This window comes from Mus musculus, chromosome 9 (genome assembly GCF_000001635.26).
Source record: "Mus musculus strain C57BL/6J chromosome 9, GRCm38.p6 C57BL/6J".
Taxonomy (NCBI): Eukaryota; Metazoa; Chordata; class Mammalia; order Rodentia; family Muridae; genus Mus; species Mus musculus.
The window spans coordinates 53600018-53611786 of NC_000075.6; the positions used below are offsets into that span (position 1 = coordinate 53600018).

Below are 11769 nucleotides of genomic sequence, written 5' to 3' on the forward strand. Positions count from 1 at the left end.
CCTGATGATTAAGGATGTTAAACATTTAACTGCTTCTCAGCCACTCGAGATTCCTCTGTTGAGAATTCTGTTTAGTTCTGTACCCCATGTTTCAATTAGGCTATTTGAGTGAGTTGTTGGGATCTAGACCTCCCTGCTCATATATAGCAGATGTGTTCATGTGGGTTCTGAACAACTGAAACGGGGGCTCTCCCAAATGCTGTTGCCTGTACACGGGATATGGGATATGTTCTAGCTGGGCTGCCCTGTCTGGCCTCAGTGGGAGAGGAAGCACCTAGCCCCGAAGAGACTTGAAGTGCCAGGGTGGGAGGCATAACCAGGGCCCCCCATTCCACTCAGAGGAGAAGGGGAGGGGGAGTGGGGAAAGGATTTGTTGCGGGGATGACTGGGAGGGGAGTAGTAAGCGGGATGTAAAGTGAGTAAGTAAAACAAAATAAAATTAAATTAAAAAAATAAAGTAAATACTTAGTAAAATCCAGTGCTTTTATTTTGAGGGTTTTTGTTTGTTCATTTGTGTTTCTTTGTTTTGAGACAGAATTTCATGTGAACCAGGCTGGCTTCAAATTTACTATATGGTCATTTTCTGATGTTCCTGACTCTCTACCTCCCAAATGTTGGGATTACAGACTTGAACTACCACACTTGGTTTATTTGGAGATGGGTCAAACCCAGGGCACTTTATGCTCACCAGACAGTCTCTCTAGTGGCTGAACTGTATCTCTAGCCTTGGGCTGCTTTTTTGAGAAAGTACCTTTGTAAAGCCCGGGCTGACCTCAAACTCATGAAGACCCAAAGCAGCCTTGAATGCACTCCTCCTGCCCCAGCTTCCTGAACAAATTGTAGTTTATCTAAGTTCTTAATTATGTGATATTAAAGTTTTACATAAAAATATTGTTTAAAGCCGGGTGGTGGTGGCGCATGCCTTTAATCCCAGCACTTGGGAGGCAGAGGCAGGCAGATTTCGGAGTTCGAGGCCAGCCTGGTCTACAGAGTGAGTTCCAGGACAGCCAGGGCTACACAGAGAAACCCTGTCTCGAAAAACCAATATATATATTGTTTAATTTTTTTAAAGATTTATTTATTTATTATATGTAAGTACACTGTAGCTATCCTCAGATACTCCAGAAGAGGGCATCAGATTTCGTTACGGATGGTTGTGAGCCACCATGTGGTTGCTGGGATTTGAACTCGGGACCTTCGGAAGAGCAGTTGGCGCTCTTAACCACTGAGCCATCTCGCCAGCCCCTGTTTAATTTTTTAAAGTAGGCAGAAGACCGTGATTAACAGACCTTGCTACTCTTTCAGAGAACACAGGTTGGTCTCTCTCTCTCTCTCTCTCTCTCTCTCTCTCACACACACACACACACACACACAAATATTTTTAAAAGACTACTACTAGATGGAATATCTATTTTAAAAACATTTTAAGTAAAGCTTGCTGTTACTCCACAAGCCTTCCAATGATGCCTCTTGATTTACACAGGCAAACACACGCCATGGAATATGGCCTATATTGCCAGATAATTCTTAATTAAGGCGGGGGCTGGAGTGTAGCTCAGTGGCACAGTGACACAAGGCTTGCCTAGCTGTGAGGTTCTGGCTGATCCTTTGCATCACATTCATTAGAACAGAAGGAGAAGCACCTTAATTCTTTCCACACTATTTGTAGAAACAAATGTCAACAGAGGAGGTTCTGAAAATGTAGAGCAGAGTTCAAACCCTAGCTGATCTGCAGCTAGACTCTGAGGTCAGCAGGCCTGACATTCAGACAGCAGCTGGCAGCAGTTAGTGTGCAGTTAGAGCTCATGAAGAGCAATCAACAGCCCTGCAAATGCCTAGACTTTCAGGTGACCCAAGAATTTGGATTTTCACAGATTAAACACTTTATCCTAACTGAATGTGGATATCTAAAATTTCCGCTTAAAACTCAGATTAAACAAAACATAAATTTGACACTGGAGTTATAAACGGAAACAGCCATGGTAACCAAACTGGGTTTCACAAAGTATGTGAATGACAGAAGTGTATGGCAGAGGCAGCTCGACATGACAGACTCCAAAGATGGTTCTCCTCAGGGAGAGTGTGAGAGAATGTGAAGGTGGAAGTGCACACAATCAACTCTGCTATACAAACAACTCGGTCAAGATCCGGTTTTAAAAATGATAACATCACAAAATATATCTTCCATTTTGAAGAGGTCTTTAGTCCTTGCTGTGTCACAGGAGAAATGACCAAAATGCATAAAATTATTCGATCCTATTTTTGTTCAGCCAAACCCTTGAGGCCCTGCAGGGATTGAGCTCCCGTGCCCTGGGCTTACCCCCCAGCAGCAATGCATGCTTGTCGAGAAGCGAGGGGATCACTTGGACATATTCCTTAGGGTTCCGTAAGGACAACAAGACCTCTACCATAAGCAAGCTGCCCCTGGGGTTCAACGGAGAGTGGTCCCTTGGTCTGAGCAGTGGTCTTCAAACTTCAGGGCTCCCCTGAAAAGCGTGCTCCTGTTCTATCATCCGTCTGTTGAAATCTTATATTAACACAATACTTGATACCAGTTGCTATTAAACTAGCCTGTGTTTATTCCGACTGAAATGAAACAGCTACTATATCTATACTTTTAAAAGTATTGTTTTAGACAGGGTCTTACTATGTATATGTAGCCAAGGCAAGACTTGAAATCAAGTTCCCCCAATACCAAACCCAACCCATATCTGCATTTCTTTTTTTTTTTTTTTAAGATTTATTTATTTATTTAAAGTACACTGTAGCTGTCCTCAGACACTCCAGAAGAGGGAGTCAGATCTCTTTATGGATGGTTGTGAGCCACCATGTGGTTGCTGGGACTTGAACTCTGGACCTTCGGAAGAGCAGTCGGGTGCTCTTACCCACTGAGCCATCTCACCAGCCCCATATCTGCATTTCTTAAAGACTGTCATTAAGCTGGGCAGTGGTGGCGCACACCTTTAATCCCAGTACTCGGGAGGCAGAGGCAGGTGGATTTCTGAGTTCGAGGCCAGCCTGGTCTACAGAGTGAGTTTCAGGACAGCCAGGGCTACACAGAGAAACCCTGTCTTGAAAAGAAAAAAAGACATTAAATTAAGAAGATACACATTGTTCTTACTCTCCTGAGCTTCAGACAGTGCACTCAGCCATGACCATAAACACATCTAAGGCCCAAGTGCATGTGTTCAATGGCTGTGCTCCCCAACCATGCCTTCTACATCGATAAAAGCCATGCTACTGTTTATACATAAGCTGCTTGTCTACTCTCACACTGTCTGCAATAGAACTCTGAATAAAAATTCTGACATGATAAATATGCCAGTCCTTGCTACCATAAGACAACTCCATAAGACAGCTCTAGAGTTGGTGGCACCAAGAATAGACTAGACTTAACCTGGTTGGCACCCTGAGAGCCTGGGTCAGTTGACAATGGGTACTTCAGCTGAATCATGATGGGGCGGGGGAGCCAGAGAGAGAAGCCACAAATTAGTAGAGAATGAAATGTATAGCAAAAACATACTCAAGAAACAGGAAGTGGCACACTGCCAGAGCCAGGAGAGTCCTTGGTGAGTCATTTTCTACTTAGGGCCTAGCAAGGCCAGCTGTGCCTATTTCCTGTCTATGAATATCCAAGAATTTGTCTTACATCTCTTCACACATTTCCCTTTCTGAATGGATGGTGTAGCTTAGTGGCAGTGTGTGTGCTTAGTATATCCAAGTCCCTGGGTCTAATCCCAGTACTACCCCAGAATAATTCCCATAGCTGCTGTAAAGCAGGGCTGTGTCCCACTGTGTCCCAGCAGTCTTGCAGATGTCAGGCTCATTGTCACTGAAGGGTCCCTGTGTGTCCACTGTGGCTCTCATGCCATATACACACTCTCCTATCTCCTTTCTCTCTTCCTTCTAGATCTTTCCATAAGCACATAAATGCTCTTCAACAACTCTAGCCTAGAACATGTAACTGAACACACAGCCCACATGCAGTGAACTCTGACATCTCCCATGCCTGCAATGTCTCCTTGTTCTTGCTTCCTGTTATCTTTGCCACTTTATCACTGTTGGCTCTGAACAAGGTCAATACTGTCTGGAACAAAAGCAAATAAACGATTCAGAAATTGCATGGTAGTCTGGATACCTGTGAGATCCAGACTACTATGGTTATCAATGCTGGGATAAGAAATTTATTGCCTGCACATGAGAGAAGCCCGGTATTATAGGTGGTTGCCCGTATGCACATGCAAAGCTATTTTTTATGAAACATACTCATATATAGTAATAGGTATGGATTTTTATCCAGATATGTATGTGGCTCTAATCACCATCCTGGGTATGTAACAGAAAACAATGGTATACCTTTATGGAATCGAACAGATATGCTAGTACTATCAGTATCAATACTTTTAAAAGATATATTTATCAATCGTCCATCCACCCATCCATACCATCATCCTGCCCCCCAGCGATGGGCAAAATGCATGGTGGTGCTGTTCTTGTATCAGTCAGGGCAGAGCAGATGGCGGTCCTTTGTGCATCCTAGCTCAATGCCTGGCTTGGTGGGCAAAGCTGTCTTATATCTAGGACTCATAAAAATCAAACCAAATCAAATCAAATCCAGGCAGCACAGACAGAGACCTACAGACTACCATGACACCCACAGACCTGCCCTCCAGCACATGGCCACAGACACCAGCTCGTTTCCACACCACACAGAATGGATGAAGGATGTCACCCAGGGGCCTGCCAGCCTTGTGGGCATCCTGCAGTGGGAACCAACATAATGTGTAAGTGTGTGGTAGTCAGATGGGAAGAGAAACAGAAGTGGAGCAGCTTGAGCATCACAAAGAGAGATGGGACAGCAAAGTCGAGTGTGGAGAGGAGTAGCCTGCTGTGAGTGGCCAGCCCTGCCAACTGGGGCCATGGTGAGGTCCCAGCCCAGCCCAAGTTGCTTCTGAGAGACATGTCTGAGTCTGTGGCTAGGCAGGGTTGGTATCGATGTCCATGACTCAGATTATCACTAGAGAACATGGGCTGTCCTGGTTGGGACAGTTGCCAGGGACCCTGTGAATGTCCATGGGCTGGGCATAACTGGCCCTGCCCCTCACTGGATGCTGTACTCTGGAGAACCCACCCCATCTCTCACCAGCAGCGCACTCAGGAGAGTGGGCCCTGCACCTCGCCCTGGCTGCACAATGGACCCGGCCCTGGTGTCCGGGGTGTGGGTGAGCTGGACCCAAGGGCATGAGAGCAAGAGAGCTGATCTTGCCTCCTGCTGATGGTGGCACTGGGTGGCCTATCCAGACCAGTGCTAAAGAGCTTGCCTTGGTGTGCAGATAAGGGAGAGCCGACGAGCTGACCAGCTCTGCTACCACACATGCCCAGATCCAGGGCTCTGAGTTGGTCCACCCCAAAACATATATCATTTGCTAAAGGTTGGGACATGTGAAAGGGCCAGTCCTGCATTTCCAACAAAGCTGCAGGATCTCCATGACACAGGGCAACAACAGACAGAAGCCAGAGATCTCAAACCAGATCAATGATTTCAAAACAAATTATGTAGGCTAACTTCACTGGGGTGTTTTGTTTTGTTTTGTTTTGTTTGTTTGTGACAGGATCTCACAGACAAATCCCAACACCAAAAACCTGAAGAGTAAATGACAAGATATTGTTTACTTATCTCAGTGAGGGTAGCAAGTGCTAAACATGTGTGAGAACAAAGTCTGATGTTTACTAACAAGGCTGAAAAAACCATATTCCCAGTAACACTTTAAGAAAGCAGCAAACAAGAAGCCCGGAGTAGCTGCAGCCTATCTATCTTACATGGTCAAAAAAGCCTCTCTGGGCTGGCCATGGGGCTGAAAAGCAGAGTCAGCCTTAGGGAGAACTAGGCGTCTGAGGCACAGGGAATGGCCAGCCTATTGTAACAAGAGAGGACAAGGCAGGGAGGGCTGAGAGTAGAGCTCAGTAGGGGAATGCTTGCTGAGGCTCTGATGTCACTTCTGGGTGTCTTAGGGTTTCTGTTGCTGCAATGAAACATCATGACCAAAAAGTAAGTTGAGGAAGAAACAGTTTACTGGGCTTACACTTCTGCACTGCTGTTCATCACCCAAGGAAGTCAGGACAGAAACTCACACAGGGTAGGAACCTGGAGGCAAGAGCTGATGCACAGGCCATGGAGGGGTGCTGCTTACTGGCTTGCTCCCCCAGGCTTCCCAGCCTGCTTTCTTATAGAACCCAGGACCACCAGCCCAAGGATGGCACCACCCATAAGGGGCTGGACCCTCTCCATCAATTGGTAATTGAGAAAATATCTCATGAAGGAATTTTCTCACCCAAGGCTCCTTTCTCTTTGATGACTTCAGCTTGTGTCAGGTTGACACAAAACCAGCCAGTATGCTGGGGGGAAAAAGTGACAAGCAGAAGTAGGCAAGCCCATGACCTGAGGCTGCAGACATGGGAAGATCTGGATTCTGCCCATGCAATCCCCAGCTACTTTCCTAAGAAAGCTCTCGCCACAGCATAAAGAGCTGAATGTAGCAGGCAAGAATAGAAGGTGGGGGGTGGGGGCTGGCAATGGTGAGTATGGCTACTTTTAGGAGGTCCAGGGGGGTAGACACAGGTCCTGGAATACCTTAAAGTCAGGAGTGCCCACGGCTACTGCTGGTCTCCTTTCACCAACAGGCATCTTAAAGCCCTGCAGACCCAGCATCTGAAGTCACGAAGCCAGGGAAGGGGGAGGGCTGTCAAGTCCTCTAGGGCCTCTAATCTCTACCTTTATTGGCGCACGCCTTTAATCCCAGCACTTGGGAGGCAGAGGTAGGCGGATTTCTGAGTTCGAGGCTAGCCTGGTCTACAAAGTGAGTTCCAGGAGAGCCAGGGCTACACAGAGAAACCCTGTCTTGAACCACCCCCCCCAAAAAAAAAAATATAACAGACCTCAGGAACCTGAGGCACTGCTCCTCCCAAACACTGCATCTCTCATTGGGCAGACATCAGTTACTTCACTGGTCAAGTCTGTCTCCTTTATAGGTATAGGTATAACCGGAGACACAAGAAAAAGAATCACAGGTCAATCCTGTATGTTAAAACAACTGTAAAACCCTGCCCAGCATGCCAGGCATTCAGAGCATCTCAGTACATGGGATGTGGAGGCAAAGGGTCAGGAATCCAAAGCCAGCATGGGCTACACAAGACTTGTGTGAAAAACACAGACAGCTGGGTGTTGGGGGTGTACGCCTTTAGTTCCAGCACTCAGAGGGAGGTCAATATTAAAGTTTGAGGCCAGCCTGGTCTACAGTGTGAATTCCAGGTCAAGGCTACAAAGAGAAACACAGTCTGAAAAAAAAAAGACAGACAGACAGACAGATAACAGGATAAAGTCCCATAAAGATTTGTTGACCACAGAGAGGCTTGTGTGTACTTGAAAGCAAAGGTTAAAGAGCCCACACAATGGGTGAAAGGTCAATTCCCATTCTACAATATGGCACAGATTATTAAAAATTCTTCTTTGAGGGGCTGGTGAGATGGCTCAGTGGGTAAGAGCACCCGACTGCTTTTCCAAAGGTCCGAAGTTCAAATCCCAGCAACCACATGGTGGCTCACAACCATCCGTAACGAGATCTGACGCCCTCTTCTGGAGTGTCTGAAGACAGCTACAGTGTACTTACATGTAATAAATAAATAAATCTTTAAAAAAAAAATGATTTGAGGTTCAAGGAAGAAAATTTAAAAAAAAATTCTTCTTTGAAAGATTTCTATGGTTATATAAATTACTGTTTAATTTAATTCAAGTGACATGCAATAATTCATTTCTACACTCGGGAGGCAGAGGCAGGCAGATTTCTGAGTTCGAGGCCAGCATGGTCTACAAAGTGAGTTCCAGGACAGCCAGGGATATACAGAGAAACCCTGTCTCGGAAAAGCCACAAAAAAGAAAAAAAAAATCTTTTCTAGAGTTCAAAAAGGTGAACTGGGCTGGAGAACTTGGATTCAGTCCCAAGCACCCGACTGTTAATTCCAGAACTCATGATGAAGAGGCAAAAAGAACATGCATTCTGGAGACCATTCTAGAGTAGAGGAATACCCAACATAAAGGGGAGATGGGCACATGGCATATGCTACATAACCTACAAGTGGTAAAAAGAGCCCAGAACACAGGCAACTAGACAGTATAAAAATAAATGCTGGGAAGAGACAAATTTAGGTCATTGGGACCCAGAGAAGAAGAAGATAGAGAAGGCCCCAAATCTAGGACTAAGAGCGTAGGGGATTCATTGATCATTAAATTACATTTGATACTGTACAGAAATCCCTCCTCCAGACCCAAGTTCTATATCAATTTCTATACATCAATTTTATTTTGGTTGCCCTGTTTTGAGACCATCTTTCACTATACAGCCCAGGGTAGCCTCAAATCACAATCCTCCTGCCTCAGCTTCTTCAATGCAGAATTACATTTAGATGGACTCCATTACACCAGTTCAGACTCACTTTTATCATGCAGAAGATAGTTTGCACTTGGTTATAAAGCCTCCAGTGTAGACTAAGCCGGCTCTGCACACTTCTGTTTACACACCTTGACTACCTGGCTTATCTAATTAATTCGTCCAGGCACATTATCCAGAATCCCAGTTAACCTAATTTCATGGACCTCTCTCCAGCCATCCTCGCGAAACTTACTTACTCATCCAGAACTCCTCTGGGCATGATGGCTACTCTTTCAATTCCAGATAATCCAGAGGCTGAGGTAGGGGAGTGAGGAGTTCAAAGTCAGATGACCTAGTTAGCAAAACCACTAGAAAGAGAGTAATAGTAATGGTGGGGAGGGGGAGGAAGGAGAGTGGGGCTGGGGCGGGGAGAGAGGCAAGAAAAGGGAGGGGAGGAGAAGGAAGGGTCAGAAGGAAAAAGGCACACGAGTCTTTCTTGGGAACACTTTTTTTTTTTTATGCATATGAGTACACTGTAGCTGTCTTCAGACACACCAGAAGAAGGCATCAGATTCCTTTTTTTACAGATGGTTGTGAGGCACCATGTGGTTGCTGGGAATTGAACTCAGGACCTTTGGAAGAACAGTCAGTGCTCTTAACCACAGAGCCATCTCTCCAGCCCCGGGAACACTTATTTTACGAGTGAGGTTCTGCCCATCTCCAGATGAGAAAATAGACTATCCCTCTGGCTTTCCTATTACTGCAGTCACCCAGTACTTATTGTTTTTTTATCTTTCGGAGACTGGGTATCTCCAAATTGCCCACGTGGGTTGAAATCCTTGATCTCAAGCTCCTCTTGCCCGAGCAGCAACTCAAGTAAGATTCATTTTATAGTTTGTTTGCCCTCAGCTTCCAGCTCCAAGCCTCGGGCCCTCAATTATTCTTTCACAATCTCTTGCAGAGCAATGCTCTCTTTCAGCTCCTATTGCCAGAACTACCCGTTTCGGCGAACCCTGATTTTCTCAGAAACAAAACCACGCAAACCTAACTCCAGACTCTTAAAGACTGACCGACAAAGTCTAGAATGTCACCTTTGGAAAGTACAAAGTGTTCGCCGAACACAACCATCAGAAGCGAGGCACTCACTTCAAATAAAAATTATTTCTTGTACTGTCTCAGTAGCCATCTTGTTAGTTTTAAGACAATCTTCTGATTGCCATATAGTGCCTGAGCTCTGATTAAGACAATTAATTAAACCAATGATTAGCCAGGTGGTGGTTCATGCCTTTAATCCCAGCACTCTGCAGGTGGAGGAAGACCAATGAGCTCGAAGCCAGCCTGATCTTGAGAGAGAGAGAGAGAGAGAGAGAGAGAGAGAGAGAGAGAGAGAGCGTTCCAGGGCAGCAAGGGTTCCACAGAAAAACCAGTGGAACAAAATACAAACCAAACCCCAAAACTCAAACCAATCAAACAAAAAAACAAGGAAAAGGAAATCACAAGGTCACAAAAACGTCTTAGAAACTCCTGGGCCTACAGAGAGACTCAGCTCTCTGCAGTCTGGGATCGCGCCTGGTCAGGCCCAAGCTTTGCTGCACAGCTGATGCGGAGCGTGACAGTAGCACAGACTGACAGGTGGACTGACACACGACGGCGCAGGCACTCGATCCCCAAGGCGCTGGTGCTGAGCGCTGTGGCCCACGAGGACGGACCTCGCGGGCGGCTGGTGGGCTCCCCGATCCCGGCCCACCCCCGGAATCGACCCTGCTCACCTGCAGCAGCCCGCGAAGCAGAGGCCTGCGGACGACGCCGTGCAGAGCCACCAGGGCAGCCATGGAGACGCGAAAGGCTGTCAAGGGCAGAGAGACGCGCCGCGGCCTCCACTTCCCCACCGCAGAGCTTGCGACGTCGTGGCGGGCACCGCCCCGACCCTCTCCTCCAATAGCAGTCCAAGATCGCTGCGCTTGGCGGCGATTGGCCCGTAGCCAGAGGGCGGGGCCTGGCGCTTGGCCCGAGGACTGAGCTGAGGCTCTCCTGGACCAAAAAAAAAAAAAAAAAAAAAAAAAAAAAAGGACTAATGACCACGTGGCTTGACACCTAGGTGGTGCACGCTAAACTGTTGATTGTTGATGCCAGTTGTTTCTGCCTCCAGATGCCTGTAGTTTTCGTGCAGTCCGAGACTTTCCATTCACTTTGCCGTGCCTGATCAGGTGACTGTATTACCCAGACAAAGGATGTTGGTAAATGTTTCCAGCAATTCCCATTATATTCATTTATAATACAAATAAACCAATTTCTTACGTTAAAAGAATGTTGAAGTTGTTTTTCTGTAGGATGCTAAGTAAAATACATATTACTATCTAAACTTCACTGAGTAATAATAAGATTACATCAACTTTCAAAGAAACTCCCCGCAGGCTGGGTGTGATGGGACACACTCAGGAAAGAGGCAGGTGGATCTCTATGAGTTCGACGCCAGCCTGGTCCACATAGCGAGTCCCTGAACAACTAAAACTACAGACGGAGACCCTGTCTCCAAATAATTAAAACAAAACAGAAACAGTGCATTAACTGATATTACATGATAATTCTCACATTTGTGTAACCCATTGCTAAGGCTAGTTGGAGGATTGTTTTGCTTAGGTTTTGTTTGGTTAGTTTTTAGATAGGGTCCCACGGTGTAGCTCTGGCTATCCTGGAATTCACTATGTAGACCAGGATGGTCTTGAGCTCACAGAGATCTTTCTGTCTTTGCCTCCCTAGTGCTGGTATTAAAAGCACTATGCCAGGCCATTTGCTGACTTTGAATCTTCAGTTGGGGATAGCAGATCTTTCTGCTTGTGACATTAATTTTCCTTGATGTAAAACAAAAGGCACAACATACAAATTGAACAATTTACTTCAAGTCGACTTGTTTCATGTAATTGTGTGCACTCCTGTGTAGGCCAAGGGTAAACCTCAGATAACTCCCTCTGAGACTCTCTGCTGCTTTTTGTTTGGTGTTTTTTGTTTTGTTTTGTTTTTGTTTGTTTTGTGAGACAGGGTCTATCTCTCCTTGCACTAGAATGGCTGGCTAATAAGCCACCATCTCTACTCCTTCAACCCTATCCACCCATCCATGGAACTGGGGCTACAATCAAGGGCCACCACGCCTAGCTCTTTACATGGATGATGCTCTAAACGCTTTCTTGTGATGCAAACACTTTGCACACTGAATCATCTTCCCAGACCCTTTTGGGGTAAAGTGTGTGTATGTGTATATGCACCTTTGTGTATCTGCACCAAGTGCATACAGGCGCCTGAAGAGGACAGTAGAGGGCGTCAAAACTCCTAAAACTGAAGTTGT

The 11769-nt window shown here is 46.0% G+C and overlaps 1 protein-coding gene across 1 annotated transcript in view; it reads right to left on the reverse strand.

Annotated features, from left to right (window-relative positions):
* Window positions 1-10333, reverse strand: part of Acat1 (acetyl-Coenzyme A acetyltransferase 1) — a 29829-nt gene extending 19496 nt beyond the window's left edge. Inside the window, exon 1 of the mRNA NM_144784.3 lies at window positions 10196-10333. Within this exon, the coding sequence (NP_659033.1) occupies window positions 10196-10258 (63 nt within the window). The 5' untranslated portion in view covers window positions 10259-10333. The remainder of the gene's footprint in view (window positions 1-10195) is intronic.
* Between the last annotated feature and the right edge of the window lie 1436 nt (window positions 10334-11769).